Here is a 22348-nt window from a genome sequence, read left to right as displayed (position 1 = left end):
ACTTGTAAAGCCATTCTGGAGATCAGTATGGCGGTTCCTCAGGAAAATGGGAATTAATTTACCACAGAACCCGGCAATCCCCCTCTTAGGCATATACCTAAATGATCCATGTCCATGCAACAAAGACATGTGCTCAACTATGTTCATAGCAGCATTATTTGTATTAGCAAGAACCTGGAAGCAACCTAAATGCCCTTCAAACGAAGAATGGATAAAGAAGATGTCACACATCCACACAATGGAATACTATTGTGTGGAAAAATAACAATGGAATCTTGAAATCTGCAAGCAAGTGGATGGCACCTGAAGAAATCATACTGAATGAGGTAACCTAGTCACAAAAAGAGGAACATGATATGTACTAGCTCTTATATGATTTTAGACCTAGACCAAGGATCATCAACCTACAAATCACGCTGCCAGAGGAAGTAGGATACAAGGTGGATTGTAAAAGTTTCATGTAAGTTCCCTCACAGAAGGGGGAAGGGACAAGTTCTCCAGAGCACATGGGAAGTGGGGGGAGGCAGTGAGGGGAGAAGGAACTAGGAGAAAGTGAATGGGAGGAAAGGAAAGCATGTGGGACTAGGAAGAATCAGTCAGGGGAGGAATAGAACACAGAGAAGAGAAAGAGAGAGAGAGAACATAAAAGAGGGATAAAAGAGGGAGCCAATATTGGTTTGAAGAGAAAATTGAACACAAAGAAATGTCTAGAGAACTACAAGACTGACACCAACTAACCATTTAAGCAACAGTGGAAAGGCTACCATAAATGCCCTTCCCTGATATTGAGACCAAAAACTAACTTATCCATGGAGCCCTCATCTATTACCTGTTGGAAACAGAAGCAAACACCCATACCTAAACACTGAGTCTAACTAGAATCCAGATGCAGACGGAGAGGAGAAGACCAGGTTGTAGAAACACATAGAGACAACTGACCTGAATAAGAAGGAGCTAAGGGCACCAGACTGATAGCTGGGAATACAGCATGGGGCAGACTGAGGCCCCCTGAATATGGGTCTCAGCCAGAAGGACTGAGCAGTCTAAGGGACCTCAGGTAGTGGAACCAGGATGTATTCCTGATGCACAAAAGGACCTTGCGGACACATCCCCCCTTGGAGAGATACTCCCTTAACCTAGAGACAGAAGTCCTAGTTCCTACTTCAAATGACATGAGAGATTTAAATAACCCTCCTTGGATGGCATCACCCTATATGCTGAGTGGGGGGAATGGGAGAGGAGGGAGGTCGGGGTGCATGTGAAGGGGGAGAGTGGGAAAGTGGGAGGGAGGGATGAAGCGAGGGAGGTAGAGGGAACTAGGATCGATATGTATAATAATAAATAAAATAAATAAAAATGGCGGCGTCCCTCTGGTCCTTGAGCTGGCAGGGATGGCAGAGCTATGGCCTTGAGGCTGCTGAGACTTGTTCCAGCGTCGGCTTCTGCGCGCGGCCTCACGGCCGGAGTCCAGCGCGTGAGACAAATTCATACCAGTGTGCAAAGCCAGATGAAATATGGAGCTTTGGCCTTCATTCTTGGTGACAAGATAACCAAAAAGCTGAATGAATACAGCTGAGTGATAACAGTAGACGGGAATATATGCTGTGGGAAAAACAAGCTCGCAAAGGAGATCGCAGAGAAACTAGGCATGAAGCACTTTCCAGAAGCAGGCATACAGTACTCCAGCAGCACCAAGGGTGATGGGAGGCCCCTCCACACGGAATTTAGTGGCAGCTGTAGCCTAGAGAGATTTTATGATAATCCCAAAAGCAATGATGGCAACAGCTACCGCCTGCAGTCCTGGTTGTATGCCAGCCTCCTCCTACAGTACTCGGATGCCGTGGAATACCTGTTGAGCACAGGACAAGGTGTGGTCTTGGAGCGCTCCATCTACAGTGACTTTGTCTTCCTGGAGGCAATGTACAACCAGGGCTACATCCGAAAGGAGTGTGTGGACCACTACAATGAAGTGAAGAGGCTCACTCTCCCAGAGTACCTGCCACCCCATGTAGTCATCTACATCGTTGTGCCTGTTCCAGAGATAAAGAGCTGGATCCAGAAGAAAGGAGACCCACATGAAATGAAGATCACCACTGCTTATCTCCAGGACATCGAGAACGCCTACAAGAACACCTTCCTCCCAGAGATGAGTGAGCAGTGTGAGGTTTTGGTGTATAGTACCTGGGAATCTGAAGACTCAACCAAGGTGGTAGAGGACATTGAATACCTTAACTACAACAAAGGGCCTTGGCTTAAACAGGATGACCGAACCTTTCACAACCTGCGGATGCTGGTTCAGGATAAAATGGATGTGCTTAATTACACGGCCGTTCCAATCTATCTCCCAGAAATCACAGTTGGACCTCACCAGGATACCCGAATCTACAACAGCTTCAGAGAGCTGCCAGGCCGCAAGTACAACCCTGGGTACAATGCTGAGGTGGGTGACAACTGGATCTGGCTGAAGTGAATTGTCCCTTCTACCTAGCTGTGTCACATCCATGAAAATGTCTGCTCTGCCCAACTCTGTGAACTCCGGAGCTTTGTAAGTCAACAGGAAAAAGGCAATGATCAAGAAATTGCCCAAAGAAATGGTGTAACAACAGTCAAAAATAGTTTAACAAAAACAGTCTGCCCTGCCCTGTGCCTAGTCAGCTGATGAAAGTTTCAAATTCCATTGAAAAGGTTCTGGAACCTTCCATTTTTATTTTGGAATCATCTGGGGAATAAACAAAACAAAGCTGGTCTGCTCTGAAAGAGCAGCTCCCACTGGATGCCCACATCCCCATGCCCTTCGGTCTTCTCCACTGCAAGAAATAAAGATGGCTCTGTGGCTCCTCAAATAAATAAATAAATAAATAAATAAATAAATAAATAAATAAAAATGGCATGAAGATGTAGCTTAGTGGTGAAACACTTGCTTAAGATACAGTATCGTCTTGTTTTAACCTTCAACATTAACAAGAAATTATAAGAGAAGAAGATAGGTGGATACAAACCTGGAGGCTCAGCAGTCAAGAGGCTGAGGTAGGAGCACAGTGAATTTTCTTAGAGGTCAGAAATGCTCCTATGTTTAAATTTAATCAGCAAAACTGTCTCAGAATACTGCCAAGTGTTTCAAGGAGTGCAACACAATCTTTGTTCTGCGAGAATGGAGAATTGTGAGTATCCATGACTATGGAACTTAGTTGATGCATGATTATGTCTCTGCTATGCTTCTTGATAGTAGTGAATGTATGCTGCTTTTAAACCTTAACTATACTCAAAACGGAAAGAAAATAGGCAAAAATAGGCAATAGATAATCCCACTTTACCAGAAGCCAAAAGAAGTGGAATAAATCCACACATAATATCACCATAACCACAAAATCCAAAGCAAACAAGAATTAACAATCAATGGTCCACAATTTCCCTCGTCATTAATGGTCTTAACTCACCTATAAAAAGACAGAGGCTAACAGAATGGATACGAAGACAGAATCCATCCTTCAGGTACATACAAGAAATACACCCCAACTTCAAAAACAGATATTACCTCAGAGTAAAGGGTTGGGACAAGATTTTTCAATCAAATGGTCACAAGAAACAAGCTTATGTAGCTATCCTAATATTTAACAAATTAGCCCTCAAACTAAAATCAATCAAAAGAGATAAAGAAGGTCATTTCAAATTCCTTACAGGAAAAATCCATCAGAATGAAGTCTCAATTCTGAACATCTTTGAACCAAATACAAAGATACCCACATTCATAAAATAAACATTACTATAACTTAAATCTCACATAAAACCTGACACACTTATAGTGGGAGACTTCAACACTGCACTCACCACTACACAGGACCACCAGACAGAAATTTAACAGAGAAACAAAAGACCTAACAGAAGTTATGACTGAATTGTGTTTAACAGACATCTATAGAGTTGATTCTATGACAAAATCAACAAAATAGGCAAACCTTTATCCAAACTAACCAAAAAGCAGAGAGAAAACATGGAAAGTAGCAAAATCAGAAATGAAAAGAGGGACATAACATTGCACACTGAGGAAATCCAGAAACTATTTAGGTCATACTTTGAAACCCTGTACTCTACAAAATTTGAAAACTTAAAGGAAATTAACAATTTTCTGTATCAATATCACCTACAAAAATTAAATCTAGAAGAGATAAGCTATTTAACAGACCTATAACTCCTAATGAAATAGAAGCAGTCATCAAAAGTCTCCCAACCAAAAAAGAAAATCTCAGAACCAGATGGTTCCAGTACAGAATTCTATGAGAAATTCAAACAACAGATAATGCCAATACTCCTCAAAATGTTCCACACAATAGAAGCAGAAGGTTCATTGCCAAACTCTCTTTATCAGGCTAAAATTACCTTGGTCCACAAGCCACACAAAGATACAACTAAGAAAGACAACTACAGATCAATATCCTTCATGAATATTGATGCAAAAATACTCAATAAAATACTGGTAAATTGAATCCAAAGACACATCAGAGAAATTATCCACAAGATCAGACTAAGTAGGATTCATCTCAGGGATGCAGGGATAGTTAAACATCAGAAAATCTATCAATGTAATCTATCATATAAACAAACTGAAAAATAAAAATCATGTAATCATCTCACTAGATGCTGAAAAAGCCTCTGACAAAATTCAACACCCCTTTATTATAGTGCCCGCACTATGATCTGTTCAGTGAATCAGGTGAAGGCCTAGAGATTGAAAAAAAAGAAAAGACAACGGGTCATTCGTTCAATGGCAATGTCAGAATGCCGAATACCATTTAATGAGGGGATGGGGCAGGCTTAAATACTGACTTACAGCACAGAGGAAAATAACAGGATTTCCAGGCTTAGCTCCTCCCCACCAGGTGTGCGCTAGCAAAACAGGGAGAATACCAATAACAGCTCTGTGGCAAGGAGTTCCGGCCAACAGCTTCAGACTTGCTCAAGGTGCCTTGGGTGTCCATGCAGGGCCCTACGCTTTATGATAAAGGTCTTGGAGAGATCAGGGATAGCAGGAACATACCTAAACATAATAAGAGTAATATACAGCAAACCAACAGCCAAATGGAATTAAATTGAGAGAAACTCAATGCAATTCTTCTAAAATCATGAAAAAGACAAGGTTGTCCAATCTCCATATCTCTTCAATATTGTACTTGAAGTTCTAGCTAGAGCAATAATAGAACAAAAGGAGATTAAGGGGATACAAATTGCAAAGGAAGAAGTCAAACTTTCACTAATTGCTGATGATATGATAGTTTACATATGTGACCCAAAAATCTCTAACAGAGAACACCTACATCTTATAAACACCTTCAGCAAGTGGCAGGATACAAGATTAAATTTGCAGACTAATAACAGGATGAGAAAAAAAATCAGAAAAACATCACCCTATACAACAGCCACAAACAACATAAAATATCTTGGGGTAATTGTAAACAAACAAGTGAAAGATCTATAAAGCAAGAATTTTGAGTCTTTAAAGAAAGTAATTAAACAAGATACCAGAACATGGAAATATCCAGGTACCTGCAGCACTGAAGTCTTCAGTTATGGGTGTGTGGCATCGACAGCTGAACAGAGCAGCAACACCAGATTTTAGAGAAGGAGCAAGGCCTCTGGGGCTGATGGAGGTGGCCCTTGGCTATTGTACATTTTGGGCATTCTACTGTCAGTGCGGTATAGAAAGATGCTGGTGTCAACCAGGGCTCCAAGCTCTGGACAACTTCTTAGGTGGAGGTTTAGCTGGAACAGTTAGTTGGAACAGTTCTTCTGATTGAAGAAGATAAATATTTACTTGACTATGCTCTTCAAGTATTTCCTTGCAGAATGAATTGTCAATGGGCATGCTCTGTTGGTTGAATCTGACAAAGAAAAGCCTGCCAACATTTTACAGAAACAGCAAGTAAGAAAAAAAGATAAAGATACCTGGAGACCTGAAGGCAACACAAAGAACCCAGCATCTGATCTGCCAGATTCCTGTCTTGTTCCTCCACCCTCTAATAGAGAGGAGTGGGAGAGAACCCACCTGTACCCACTAAAGAAGAGATTGGAAGAAGACAGTATAATAACACATCCAACAACAGAAAGACTTATATGACAAAACAGGATTTTAAGGATTCTACACAAGCAAGACCTGAACATTGCAACACAGATGAAGCAGAAGAGAATGACCTAAAAACAAACATAATGAAAAAGCTAGAGGCCCTCAAAGATGATGTAAGAAAACCACTTAAAGAAATGGAAGAAAAACCAAACAAAAATTGGAAACCTACAGGAAAAGATGGACCAAAAAAATGCAAGAAATAACAAATCTCTTAAGGAAAGCCAAGAAAAAACATCAAACAGATGAAGGAAACAAAAACAATTCAAGACCTAAAAACTGAAATAGAGGCACTAAAGAAAACACAAACTGAGGGAATGCTGGAAATAGAAAAACTGAGTAAATGATTGGGAGCTACAGATGCAAGCATAACTAACATAATGCAAGAGATAGAACAGAGAATCTCAGATGCTGAAGATAAACTAGAGGAAATAGATTCATTGACCAAAAACCTTATATATAACAAATCCTTAACACAAAATATACAAGAAATGTGGAACACCATGTAAAGACCAAACCTAAGAATAATAGGCATAGAGGAAGGCGACGAAGCCCAACTCAAAGGTGGAGAAAAAAATGCAACAAAATCATAGAAGAAAACTTTTCCAACCTCAAGAAGAGCATGCCTATGAAAGTACAAGAATCTTACCTAACACCAAATGTATTGGACCAAAAAAAAAAAAAAATGTTCCCTCACTGTGTAACTGTCAAAACACCTAACATACAGAATAAAGAAAGAATATTAAGAGCAACAAAGGAAAAATGCCAAGTAACATATAACAGAAAAGCTATCAGAATTTCACATGAATTCTCCATGGAAACTCTGAAATCCAGAAGGTCCTGGATAGATGTTCTACAAACACTAAGAGATCACAGGTGCTAACTCAGACTACTATATCCAACAAAACTCTCAGTCACTATAAACGGAGAAAACAAGATAGTCCATGGCAACACCAGATATACACAATACAGCCCTACAGAAAGTTCTGGAAGGAAAACTCCAACCAAAGGAAGTTAACCACATAGGCAATAAATAATCCCATTTTACCAGGAGCCAAAAGAAAGCAGCATAAATCTTCTCACAATACCAACCACAGCAACAAATCACAAACAAACAAGAATTAACAATCAATGGTCCTTAATTTCCTTCAATATTAATGGTCTTTACTTGCCTATAAAAAGACACAGACTAACAGACTGGATATGAAGACTGAATCCATCCTTCTGTTGCATACAAGAAACACACCTCAACTTCAAAGACAGGTGTTACCTCAGAGTAAAGGGCTGGGAAAAGATTTTCCAATCAAATGGACCCAAGAAACAAGCTGGTGTAGCTATCCTAATATTTAACAAATTAGCCTTCAAACCAAAATCAATCAAAAGAGATAAAGAAGGTCATTTCAAATACCTTACAGGAAAAATCCATCAGAATGAAGTCTCAATTCTGAACATCTAAGAGCCAAATACAAAGGCACGCACATTCGTAAAAGAAACATTACTAAAACTCAAATCTCACATAACTTCAAAAACATGTAGTGGGGGTCTTCAACACCCACTCTCAACTCTAGACAGTACCACCAGACAGAAACTTAACAAAGAAACAAAAAGAAGCAAACTCACGCCCAGAGGAGTAGACACCAGAAAATAATTTGAGAGCTGAAATCAATAAAGTAGAAAGTAGGAAAACAATACAAAGAATCAATGTAACAAACAGTTCTTCTAGAAAATCTTCAAGATAGACAAAACTTTATCCAAACTAATCAAAAAGCAAAGAGAGAAAACATGCTAGTTAACAAAATACTCCTCAAATTGAGTCATTCAAGAAAGAAACTGAAGATACCAGAAAATGGAAAGATTCTTCATGCTCTTGGATAGGTAGGATCAATGGCAATCTTGCCAAAAGCAATCTACAGATTCAATGCAATCCTCATTAAAATCTGAATACAATTATTAACAGACCTTGAAAACACAATTCTCAACTTTATATGTAAAACCAAAAGACCCAGAATAGCCAAAACAACCCTGTACAATAAAAGAACTTTTGGAGGCATCACTGTCCCTGATTTCATGCTCTACTATAGTGCTATAGTCCTGAAAGTAGCTTGGTATTGGCACAAAATAAAATAGACAGGTAGAATAATGGAACTGAATTGAAAACCCTGATATTAACACACACACCTAAGGAAACCTGATTTTTTTTTTTTTTAGAAAGAAGCTAAAATTATACAAGGGAAAAAAAGAAAGCCTCTTCAACAAATGCTGCTGGCATAACTGGATGCTGGAGTGTAGAAGACTACAGGTAGATCTATATCTACTGCCATGCAGAAAATTTATGTCCAAATGAATCAAATACCCCAACATAAATCCAGCCACACAAACCTCTTAGAAGAGAAAGTGGGAGGTACCCTTGCATGAATAGGTACAGGAGAATGCTTCCTGAACATAACACCAGTAACACATACAATGGTCTCAACAATTAATCAATGGTACATCCTGAAACTGAGAAGCTTCTAAGTAAAGCAAATGAAACAGTCAACAAGACACAATGGCAGTCCACAGATTGGAAAAAGATATTCCCTAGCCCCACTTCAGACAGAGTACAGGTTTCCAAATACAAAGAACTCACGAAGCTAGTCACCAAAACACCAAATACTCCAATTAAAAAGTGAGGTACAGAACTAGTGAATTCTCAATAGAAGAATCCAAAATGACTGAAGGACAATTAAGAAAATTCTCAACATCCTTAGCAATAAAGGAAATGCAAATCAAAACAACTTTGTGATAACATCTTACTTCTGTCAGAATGGCTAAAATAAAACACAACAACAGCAGTTTATGCCACAGAGGATGTGGAGAAAGGGGTATGTTCCTCCACTGCTGGTGGCAGTGCAAACAACTCATACGGCCACTTTGGAAATCAGGATGGCAGTTCCTCAGGAAAATGGAAATCAGTCTACCACAATATCTCCAATTCAACTCTTATGCATATACCCAAACAATGCACATCCATGCAACAAAGACATATGTTCAACTATGTTCATACCAACATTATTTATAGCACCAAGAACCTGGAAGCAACCTAGATGTCACTCAAATGAAGAATGGATGGAGAAAATGTGGTACATTTACACAATGTACTGTTCCTCAACCGAAAAATAAATAAATAAAAATAAGTAAATAAATAAATAAATATGTAATCTTGAAATTAACAGGAAAATGGATGGAACTAGAAGAAACCTTCATGAGTGAAGTAACCTGGTCACAAAAGACAAACATGGTATTCACTCACTCATATATGGATTTTAGACATAGAGCAAAGGATTACCAGCCTACAATCCACATTGACGGAGAAGCTAGGAAACAAGGAGGACCCTGAGAGTGTTATATATGGTCCCTCAGAGAAATAGAAAGGGACATGATTTCCTGAACAAATTGTGAGCATGAGGTGATGGTAGAGGGAATTAGTAGAAAGAGAAGGAAAGAGAAGCAGAAGGGTACAACTTAAAAATTACCATCATAAAAATGATAGAGGCCCTCAAAGAAGATGTGAGAAAATCCCTTAAAGAAATGGAGGAAAAAACAAACAGAAAGGTAGAAGAAATGAACAAATTCCTTAAGGAAAGTACAGAAAGCCAAGAAAAAACAATTAAGCAGGTGAAGGAAACAGTTCAAGACTTGAAAACTGAAATAGAGAAAATAAAGGCAACACAAACTGAAGGAATGCTGGAAATTGAAAAGCTGGGCAAAAAATCGGCAACTACGGACACAAGCATAACCAATAGAATTCAAGAGATGGAAGAGAGAATCTCAGGCACAGAAGATAAACTAGAAGAAATAGATTCATCGACCAAAGAAAATCATAAATCCAACAAATCCTTAACACAAAATATCCAGGAAATGTGGGACACCATGAAAAGGCCAAACCTAAGGTGAGGAAGCCCAGCTCAAAGGTGCCGAAAACATATTCCACAAAATCATCGAGGAAAACTTTCCAAATCTGAAGAAGGACATGCCCATGAAAGTACAAGAAGCATACCAAACCCCAAATAGGCTATACCAAAGAAAAAGGAACCCTCAACATATAATAATCAAAACACCAAGCATACAGAATAAAGAAAGAATATTAAGAGCAGCAAAGGAAAAAGGACAGGTAACATATAAAGGCAGACCAATCAAAATTATACCTGACTTCTCCATGGAAACCCTCAAGGCCAGAAGGTCCTGGATAGATGTTCTAAAAGTATTAAGAGAACACGAATGCCAGCCTAGGCTACAATATCCAGCAAAACTCTCAATCACTATAGATGGATAGAACAAGTTATTTAATGACAAAACCAGATTGTCCCAATACGTATCTACAAATCCAGCCCTATAGAAAGTATAGGAAGGAAAACTCCAACCCAAGGAAGGTAACTACGCCCACAAAAATGTAGGCAACAGATAATCCAACTACACTAGAAACCAAGGGTGAAGCAGAACTAATATATTCACAATACCACTGCCAACAACAAACCTAAATCAAACAAGCATCAACAATCAATGGTCCTTACTCACCCTCAACATTAATGGTCTTAACTCACCTATAAAAAGACACAGGCTAACAGAATGGATACGAAGACAGAATCCATCCTTCTGCTGCATACAAGAAACACATCTAAGCTTCAAACATAGACATTACCTCAGGGTAAAGGGTTGGGAAAAGATTTTGCAATCAAATGGAAATAAGAAGTAAGCAGGCGTAGCTATCCTAATATCTAACAAGTTAGACTTCAAACCAAAACTAGTCAAAAGAGAAGAAGATGGTCATTTCATATTCATCTCAGGAGAAATCCATCAACACAAAGTCTCAGTTCTGAACATCTATGCCCCAAATACAAAGTCACCCACATTCGTAAAAGAAACACTACTAAAACTCAGAGCTCATATAAAAGCTCACATACTTATAGTGGGAGACTTCAATACATCACACTCAACACTAGACAGGACCACAAATCAGAAACTCAACAAAGAAACAAAAGAATTAACAGAAGTTATGTCTCAACTGGGGTTAACAGACATCTATAGAACATTCCATCCATAGACAAAAGAATATACCTTCTTCTCTGCTCCACATGGAACCTTCTCTAAACTCAACCACATACTATGTGACATAACAAACCTCAACAGATACAAGAGAATAGGAATAGTCCCCTGTATCTTATTGGACCACCATGCTTTAAAATTGTAATTCAACCATTAAACAAATAGCAGAAAACCTGAAAACTCATGGAAACTGAACAATATGCAATTGCACCACTCCTGGGAAAAAGAAGAAACAAAGAAATTAAAGACTTTCTAATATTCAATGAGAATGAGGATACAACATACCCGAACTTATGGGACAACTTGAAAGCAGTGCTATGAGGAAAATTCATTGCATTAAGTGCCATATGAAGAAAACAGAGGATAGTCACATAAGAGAATTAACAGCCCAACTGAAAACCTTAGAACAGAGAGAAGCAAATTCACCCAACAGGAGTAGATGCCAGGAAATAATCAACTTGAGGGTTGAAATCAACAAAATAGAAACCAGGAAAACAATACAAAAAATCAATGCAACGAAGAGTTGGTTTTTTGAGAAAATCAACAAGATAGACAAACCTTTATCCAAATTAACGAAAAATCAGAGACAGAACATACAAATTAACAAAATCAGAAATGAAACTGGGAACATAACAACAGACACAGAGGAAATCCAGACAATTTTCAGGTCATACTTTGAAAATCTGTATTCCATAAAAATTGAAAATTCAAAGGAAATGGTCAAGTTATTGGATAACTATCACTTACCAAAATTAAATCAAGAACAGACAAACATCTTAAATAGACCTATAACCTGCAATGAAATAGAAGCAGTCATCAAATGCCTTCCAACCAAAAAAATTTCAGGGACAGATGCAATCAGCACAGAATTCTACCAGACATTCAAGGAAGAAATAATACCAGTACTCCTCAAACTGTTCCACAAGATAGAAACAGAAGGTTCATTGCCAAACTCTTTTTATGAGGCCACAATAACTTTGGTACCCAAACCTCACAAAGATACAACTAAGAAAGAAAACTACAGACCAATACCCCTGATAAACATCAATGCAAAAATACTCAATAAAATACTGGCAAACCGAATTCAAGAATACATCAGAGAAATCATCCACCATGACCAAGTAGACTTCATTCCTGTATTGAAGGGATGGCTTAACCTACAAAAATCTATCAACGTGATCCATCATATAAACAAACAGAAAAAGAAAAACCATATGCTTATCTCCCTAGATGCGGAAAAAGCCTTCGCCAAATTCAACACCCTTTCATGATAAAGGGCTTGGAGAGGTCAGGGATAACAGGAATATACCTAAACATAATAAGAGCAATATACAGCAAACCAACTGCCATCATCAAACTGAATGGAGAGAAACTTAAGCCAATTCCTCTAAAATCAGTTAAAAGACAAGGCTGCCCTGCCTCTCCATATTTCTTCAATGTCATAATGGAAGTTCTAGCTAATGCTATAAGACAACAAAAGGAGATCAAGGGGATCCAAATTGGAAAGGAAGAAGTCAAACACTCTCTATTTGCTGATGATATGATCATTTACATAAGCGACCCAATAATCTCTACCAGGGAACTCCTACAGCTGATAAACACATTCAGCAAACTAGCAGGATACAAGATAAACTCAAAAAAATCAGTAGCCCTACGTTTTTCAGGCAACAAATAGACAGAGAAAGAAATCAGAGAGACATCAACCTTTACAATAACCACAAGCAACATAAAGTATCTTGGTGTAACACTTACCAAACAAGTAATAGACCTATATAATAAGAACTTTGTGACTCTTAAGAAAGAAATTAAAGAAGATTCCAGAAAATGGAAAGCTCTCCCATGCTCTTGGATAGGTAGGATAAACATAGTAAAAATGGCAATCTTACCAAAAGCAATCTACAGATTCAATGCAAACCCCATTAAAATCCCACCATAATTCTTCTCTGACATTGAAAGGATAATAATCAACTTTATATGGAAAAACAAAAGATCCAGGATAGCCAAAACAACCCTATACAATAAAAGAACTTCAGGAGGCATCACCATTCCTGACTTTAAGCTCTACTACAGAGCTATAGTTCTGAAAACAGCCTGGTATTGGCATAAAAATAGACAGGTAGACCAATGGAATCGAAATGAAAATCCTGATATTAATCCACGCACCTATGAAAACCTGATTTTCGACAAAACAGCTAAAATTATACAATGGGGCGAGGACAGCATCTTCAGAAAATGGTGCTGGCACAATTGGATGAGAATGTGTAGAAGACTGCAGATAGACCCATGTCTGTCGCCATGCACAAAACTCAAGTCCAAATGGATCAAAGACCTCAACATCAATCCAGCCACATTGAACCTCTTAGAAGGGAAAGTAGGAGGTACCCTTGAACAAATTGGTATAGGAGACTGCTTCTTGAACATAACTCCAGGGGCACAGACACTGAGAGAAACAATTAATAAATGGGACCTCTTCAAACTTAGAAGCTTCTGTAAGGCAAAGGACACAGTCAACAAGACCTAACAGCAGCCCACAGACTGGGAAAAGATATTCACCAATCCTATATCCGATAAAGGGCTGATCTCCAAAATATACAAAGAACTCGGGAAACTAGTCAACAAAACACCAAATAACCCTTTTAAAAAATGAAGTACAGAACTGAAGAAAGAATTCTCAATAGAGGAAATCAAAAAGGCTGAAAGACACTTAAGAAAGTGCTCTACATCCTTAGCTATCAGGGAAATGCAAATCCAAACAACTTTGAGATACCATCTTACTCCTGCCAGAATGGCTAAAATTAGAAACACCAATGATGACTCATGTTGGAGAGGATATGGAGAAAGTGGAACACTCCTCCACTGCTGGTGGGAGTGCAAACTCATACAGCCATTTTGGAGCTCAGTATGGCGGTTCCTCAGGAAAATGGGAATTAGTTTACCACAGGACACTGCAATCCCCCACTTAGGCATATACCCAAAGGATTCACATCCATGCAACAAAGACATCTGTTCAACTATGTTCATAGCAGCACTATTTGTAATAGCAAGAACCTGGAAGCAACCTAGATGCTCCTCAATTGAAGAATGGATAATGAAGATGTGGCACATCTAAACAATGGAATACTACTCTGCAGAAAAAAAAATAATGGTATCTTGAAATTCGCAGGCAAGTGGATGGCACTTGATGAAACCATCCTGAATGAGGTAACCCAGTCACAAAATAGGAACACAGTATGTACTCACTCATATATGGATTTTAGACCTAGATCAAAGGATGACCAGCCAGAGGAACTAGGACACAAGGTGTATGCTAAGAGATTCATATAAAGTCCCTCACAGAACTGGGAAGGGACAAGTACCCCAGAGCTCAGGTGAAGTGGGGGGCAGAGAATGGAGAGAGAAGTAGGAGAAAATGAGGGGGAGGAAAGGAAAACATGTGCGACAAGGAAGATTGAGCCTGGTTAGGAATAGAAGATAGGAAAGAGAGACAGACACAGAGAGAGAACATAAAAGAGGGAGCCAATATTGATTTGAAGATAAAACTGAACACAAAGAAACGTCTAGAGAACTACAAGACTGCTGCCAACTAACAATTTGAGCTTCCGTGGAAAGGCTACCATAAATGCCCTTCCCGGAAAGTGAAATCAACAACTAACTAATCCATGGAGCCCTCAACTAATGCCTGTTGAAAACAGGATCAAACACCCATATATAAACACTGAGTCGAACTAGAACCCAGATGCAGATGGAGAGGACAAGACCATGCGGCAGAAACACATACAGACAGTTTACCTGAACAAGGAGGTGCTAACGGTCACTAGACTGATAGCTGGGAAGCCAGCATGGGACTGACTCAGGCCCCCCTGAATATGGGTCTCAGCCAAAAACACTGAGCAGTCTAAGAGACCTCAGACAGTGGAGCCAGGATGTATCCCTGGTGCACAAAAGTACTTTGCGTACATATCCCCCATGGAGGGATAACTGCCTTAACCTAGAGACAGGAGAGAAGCCCTAGTCCCTACTTCACATGACCTGTCAGATCTACATGACCCCAACTGGATGGCATTCCCCTACATATGGAATTGGAGTGGGGGGATGGGAGGGGAGGGTGGTTAGAGTGCATGTGAGAGGGCAGAGAGGGTAAAATAGGGAAGGAGGGAGGGAGGGATGGAGGGAGGGAACTGGGATTGACATGTAAAATAATAAATTAAATTTAAAAAAAATGCTTTGACTCCAAAATTTAAGTTGAAGGACAAGTTACTGGGGAAAAGGATTTCTATTTTTGTTTCCACAGAAAATGAAATGATGTGGATTCCTTCCAGACTAATGTGGGTTGATCTTGTCAGACCGCCTGAAACAGAATATAAGGTGATCCTACATTCAAAACAGCTGGACAAACAAAGCAGCCCTACAGACTACAGCCAGGATTTCTGCATCTTCTTATTATCACCCATGATAGCTCCCCTTACCAGCAGGAAGTAGTTTGGAAAGAATGATGCCCAAATCCCAAATATTGTGTATAAATGTTTGTTTTAATTTAATTGGACCTTGTTATATAAAATAAAATAAAATATTAAAATAAAAATAAGAAAAGGAAATAGGAGAAGGGGAGAGAAGGACATGAGGGAGAAGGAAGATTGAATTGGAGGAAGAATAGAGGAGAGTAAGAAAAGAGATTCCATAACACAGGAAGCCATTCCACGTCTAAAGAGACATCTGGAACTAGGGAAATGTAAATAGATCTACAAGGATGATCCCTCAATACAATCTAAGCAATAGTAGAGAGGCTACCTTAAATGCCCTTGCACAATAATGAGATAGATTACTGCCTTATATGCCCTCCTAGAGTCGTCATCCAGTAACTGATGAAAGCAGAAGTAGACACCCATTGCTAAACATGGAGTAGAACTCCTGGAATCCAGCTTCAGAGAGGGAGGAGTGATGTTAAGATACTAATGGTGTGTCCTACCTCAGCGCATGGCAAACAGTCCTACCCTGGCTCTAAAATTTGTGGTTCAGACAATTCAGTCCATCCAGAATAAATGCCCATCAGTGTACATCCTCCACTACATGGATGATGTCTTGTTGGCCTGCCCCACCAAAGAAAGCTTTAAATGCTTCCAGGATTTACAGGCCTCATTTATAAATTTTGACCTCACCATTGCCCCAGAAAAGGTCCAACTAAATGACCCCTACATGTATCTGGGGTATGAATTAAAAATCCAACAGGTATTTACTCCCAAGCTAGAGCTTAACCTCTCCTCTCTCACCACACCCCATGATCTCCAACAGCTTTAAGGGAACCTTAAATTTTTGAGGCCATACCTAAAACTACCCCTGATGTTCTCAAGCCCCTCTCTGATTTGTTAAATGGTGACTCTCATCCCCTGTCACCCATAAATTAACCCCTACAGCCCTAGAAGCCATTTCCCTCATTAATAGTCATCACCAATCAGGCTATGTTTCAGGTCAATGTTTCTCGGCCTTTGTTTTTTATTGTCTGTGCCACCCTTACTAGCCCTACAAGAGTGCTTTGGCCAAATGATCATACTGGGACACTTAAGAGACATCCCCTTCTGTGGGTCACATTGTCTCTCTTCCTTACTAGAGTTGTAGTACCCTACCCAGATTTGGTATCCTCCCTTATTCTTAAAGGTAGAAAACAAGCAAAACAATATTATGGGAAGGAACTTGATTTCATTATTGTCCCTTATACTGCAGATCAGGTTAATTGGCTACTTCAGTCCTCAGAAGGTTGGGCCCTCTCATGCCTCGCCTTCCCAGGACAAATTGACAATCATTATCCAGATGACCACTTGATTCAATTTACTTGAATTTATCCCTTGGCTTTTCCCAAACGGACTTCTCTGTATCCACTAGAGACACCTACAATTGTTTTTTCAGATGGATCATCAAATGGATGAGCTGCCCTAGTTGTTAATGGCAAGACTCATACCTATCAGACCCTCTATAATTCAGCTCAATTGGTTGAGCTTTTTTGCTATTAAACAGGCATTTATCCTTTTTAAAAATACTTCTTTTAACCTGTGATAGTGCTTATATTGCCAAATTTGTTCCCCTTCTGGAAACTGCTCCCTGTAAACCCTCCTTTTAGGCTGCCAAACTTTTTTGTTAAATACAGGATTTGATTAGTCTTAGGACAGATTCATTCTTTATTGGCCATTTGTGTGCATTCTAATGTACCAGGACCTTTAAGCAAGGGCAATGACCTGGCTGACCTTGCCACCCATATGTTGCCTAATGCTAAATTCACCTTCTTAATTTCATTGTGCCAACAAGATGCTCTTGATGCTGCTAAGGCTGCCCATGTGCTACACCATCTGTATGCCAAAACCCTTCACTTTGCCTTCAATATCACTTGTGATCAAGCCAGTGAAATTGTTAAAGCCTTTTCCGGCTGTGTATACCTTCTGCCTGTCCCACATCTAGGGGTCAACCCCCAACACCTAGTCCCAAATGCACTCTGGCATATGGATGTTACCCATATTCCCTCCTTCGGAAGGCTAAAATTTGTTCATGTCACTGTTGACACATTCAGTGGTTTCATTTTTGCAACTCCACAACCAGGAGAAGCATCTAAAGATGTTATTTCACTGGCTGCTATGAGCACTTTGGGTAAGCCCTCCAAGCTAAAATCAGACAATGGCCCTGGATATATCAGTGCTAATAATTTTGTATGTTCCTACACATTTCCTATGTCACAGGTATACCTTACAATCCTCAGGGACAAGGTATTGTAGAGTGAGCCAATCAGCTCCTTAAAATCATTCTCAACAAACTTAAGGCCTCTACCTTGCCTCTTGAAAATAACAATTTCAGAGCATGTTACACCATGCTCTCTTTGTTCTTAACTTCCTAACAATGGATCAGGATGGCCACTCTGCAGCTGATTGTGTCTGGCATCCTGCCACAACCAAGTCACACGCTTTAATAAAGTGGAGAGATCCTCTTACTGGCACTTGGAATGGCTCAGATCCCATCCAATTTGGGGACAAGACTCAGCCTATATTTATGATCAACAACATGATGTCCCCAGATGGCTGCCTGAGAGGATTGTTAAACAAGTTACCACCATCCCCTCTAATGACCTAATGTCCAGATGGGAATAATTCCCTCTGCCTGAGACTTCTTCCTCTTCTCCCACTGCTGCTAACCTAGATAGAGACGCTCCTAAGAATAATGACAGTGATGAAGAGTCCACCATCAGCTTGGCAATCTTCACATGAATGGATGTCTAACTCCCTTTTGCCCATTTCTTTCTCCTCTTGAACTCCTTTCAGCCCCATGCTGTCACCTTCCTCGAAGGCCTTCTATAAACGGACTGAGCCGTCACATCCCTTGGAACTATACTTGGGTGGTCCTCTCTGAAAGAGGAGACATAGTCTGGCCAGCCTCTTGTGTCCACAATATCCCTCGATGGCCTAAACAACTTAACACTGGTCTATGCAAACTAGACTTAGGTGCTGCTGCCCCATGGGGTACTGGGGGCCTCTTTGATCTGTCAGCCACACCATCCATCAACTCTGAGGGCTTCGTCTACACTGGCTGCTCCCTTCCAAGCTGACGGGCAGCCATGCGAAGATACACCTTTTATGTATGCCCAGGCCCCCATAGAGACCACAGCCTCCTACATAAATGCAGAGACATCTCTGAGTATTGCTGCAAACACTGGGGCTGTGAAACCACAGGTGACACCTATTGGAAACCCTCCTCCAGTTGGGACTACATCCCAGTCACTGCTGGATACCCTCATGCCACCTATTCCTACATTAATAAATATTATGAATCAATTTACACTATCCAGGCCCCTGAGGAATGCCATACATCATTTCCCACAAAAGGCTGGTGTAATCCTCTCAAAATTACCTTTACCACTCCTGGCTATCATGCCCCTAATTGGTATCGAGGATACACCTGGGGCCTTCACCTTTATAAAGAGGGATACAATGAGGGAATCACCTTCTCAATTAAACTCCCCAAAGAAATCCCCATTTACACCCCCACTCTTGCTATTGGTCCCAATGTTATTTTTGGTGGGGGGAACAGCTACCACCATCACTCATACTCCCTCCCTCAACAGGCTCACATCAAAAACCAGATAGCACCAGACCACCTAATCTTACTCCCCCACAGGACTAAAACCGAGGTTCCCACATGCACAAATCCCAGGACATTATTGTGACCCTCATCAATCAGACCTTCCTCGCACTAAATTCCACTACCCCCAAACTAGTTGAAGATTGTTGGCTGCAGTGTGTTTCCCTGGTTAGGCAAGGGACCCTGCCTTTTCCAGGATGGTGGGGGAAGGGAGGGGCATCTGCGGCCTGGGTGAAACCCAGGTTCCAGGTCCGATGAAAATCTGGATCCCACTTCTGACACCAGATATTGAGGTTTAATAAGGATCAGGAGAAGAAACAGATAGGCGGAATAGATGTTTATTCGGGAAGAAATAACTAACAACATAGACAGATGAACACCAGCAGGTTCCTCATCCCAAGGATGCCTCCGGATGTTCTCCTGTCCCTGTGCTGCAAGCAAGAGAACTCCCAGAGCCCCTTCCTCAGACTTAGTTCCCCCAGGTAACATCTGCCCCTGTCCTTCCCCCCAATGGGAGTGGTCTGTGCCTATAGTGTGGACAAAGTAAATATCTCACTACACTGATCTTCTGTACTACAGGGTGTTTTCTATTTGGACTGATTACTAGAAGGATTTTGTCGCTACAAAACTACTGATAAATGAACTAGTTTTCACTACATGTCTTTCTCAGCTTGCTTTCCCACACAACACCTACCACTACTATTATGGGCTGGACTATCCTACAACAATCATTTAACAAGAAAATGCATTACACATATGCTGTACTGGATAGTTTTGTCAACTTGACACAAACTACAGTAATTAGAGAGGACAGGGTATCAAGAAAATGTTTCCATAAGATCTGGCTGTAGCCAAGCCTGTAGAGCATTTTCTTAATTGTTGACTCATGGGAGTGAGCCCAATCCATTATGGGCAGGGCTATCCCTTGACGGGTTGTCCTTTGTTCTATAAGAAAGCAGGTTTAACAAGCCATGTGTAACAACAAGTCAGTAAGCAGCACCCCTCCATGGCCTATACATCAGCTCCTGCCTCCAGATTCATGACTTGTATGAGTTCCTGTCCTGACATCATTGGATAATGAATAGTGATCTAAGTGTAAGCCAACTAAGCCTTTTCCTCCCCTAAGTTCCTTTATGTCATTGTGTTTACTCACATAAATAGTTATCCTAAGTCACACACCCACAAACCAGTCTGATGGAGACAATTCCTAAATTTTGGGTTCTCTCTTCACAGGTGACTTGAGTTTGTTTCAAGCTGAAAAAAAAAAACTGACCAACATATACTGTATGAGTGGTCCACTATGGAACTGGATGATGTCTCCAAGAACAAATAGATGTTCAATAAAAGAAAAGTGGACAAATATCCACCAACATAAAGCTAGGGGAGCTGGGCAACAAAGTGAATGCTAGGATGATAAAAGCCACTAAGGACTGAGCATGCTCTGATGTTACATTCTAAAAATATAACAAAACAAATTGCACTGAAGTTCATGTAGATACAACAAATTCCCGGAGATTGATAGCCAAATAATCTAACATTGAATTGGATCATTACTGGAAGTAAAAGTAGAATCTATACTTGGAATTCATTTCTTTCTTTCTTCCTTCCTTCCTTTATTTACACAAAAACACGGGAGTTCTACATGGTGAGAAAGCTCCCTTATATGTTAAAAAGCACCTCAGCTCTAGCCCTTGACCATGTGTATATTTACACCATGGAGAATTTTTCATGATTTCATAGACTCCATAAGGCACCTGGTATATCACAATCAGAGAAAAATACATGAATCCACCCAGGTCTTCCTCAAAGACCTCAGATGTATTTAGTTATTAATGGAACAAATGACCCACTTTGTTAAAAAAAAATGCATGGATGAGAGGCAGAGGGGGATGGTACAAAAACATACTTGCATGAATACCTATTGACAATTATGACCTAAGAGGCAGACTAAGAATATTGCATATAACAAATACATTGAAGAAAAAACATGTATATTGTGGGAGATACTGTGAAACAAATCTAAATTGAATAGTTCCATTTGAAGGAAAACCCAAGAAGTAAATGACTCAAAAGTCTTAAGAGGGCCCTGAAATTTAACATATTCAGGACCCTTCTCCCCCAAAGTTGCATATACAGTAAGAAAAGAAGAAGAGAGGAGACTATCAAATCTGTTGATCTGCTTTCAGGACTGGAGTGGGTTTTTGTGTAATGGGTCTGTCTTTGAGTTTTTCATACTCCTGAAAGTAATCTTTCACCATACTACTACAGGAAACATTAGTCACCTCACTGGTTCATCAAGTTATACCTAAGCAGAATAGTTTTGTTATTATTGATATCCTCTCTAAAGTAATTTTTGTTCATATCTCCCAAACAGGGAGTGGAAAGAAAACTTCTGAGGCTGCAATAATGGGGGATAGTTGTCATGTTTAGAAGATATGAAGTAGTAAGAATATGATTCATTTTTCTACAGGATAGTACAGGAGAATATGGGCATACAAGGATGGAATGAGTTTAAAATACTCAGAAAAAAACTGGACTTAAAAGAACTGAAGGAGAGAGCACAGACATGTGGGAAAAATGATCAAAAGTAATAATTCTGATACTGCATGTGGAGATTTCTTACAGCAGTCTCTCAACTTCAACAATTCAGGGAAATTTTATGTGAAGAGAAGTTCTTATCATGACATAAGGAACAGGTTCACTATCATAGAATTTTTGTTTTTATTTTTGATTTTGTTTTGTTTGTTCTTTTAATGGATTTAGGAGATGATGTAAGGGGGTCAATGTATTCTGACATTCATTTCCATATCTACTATGTTCCCAGATTATTTTCCTTGAACAACAGTAATTAACATCCATAACTCATAAGGATAAGTGTGCAAGAATTTATTTAATGAAATCCATAAGCCACTCAATGAAATAGACATCATTGGTCAAGGTTCTGAATCAGAAAATTTTAGGAATTTGTCTGAAGAATATTTGTGATTACTCCTTATAATTTTGGATTTTCAAGTTTATGTAAGTTGGAAATTTGTT

At 39.7% G+C, this 22348-nt stretch overlaps 1 protein-coding gene across 1 annotated transcript; it reads left to right on the top strand.

Moving 5' to 3' along the window:
- Positions 1–1402: 1402 nt before the first annotated feature.
- Positions 1403–2483, top strand: LOC127218502 (NADH dehydrogenase [ubiquinone] 1 alpha subcomplex subunit 10, mitochondrial-like). Its single transcript, XM_051179535.1, is given in 1 exon segment — positions 1403–2483. A coding segment is annotated over 1 exon segment (1068 nt). The 3' UTR covers positions 2471–2483.
- The last annotated feature ends 19865 nt before the right edge of the window (positions 2484–22348 follow it).

The sequence above is a fragment of the Phodopus roborovskii genome, unplaced genomic scaffold (assembly GCF_943737965.1).
Source record: "Phodopus roborovskii unplaced genomic scaffold, PHOROB, whole genome shotgun sequence".
NCBI lineage: Eukaryota > Metazoa > Chordata > Mammalia > Rodentia > Cricetidae > Phodopus > Phodopus roborovskii.
The sequence above is the reverse complement of the archived record's forward strand: the minus strand, read 5'-3'. Positions and strand labels throughout refer to the sequence as shown.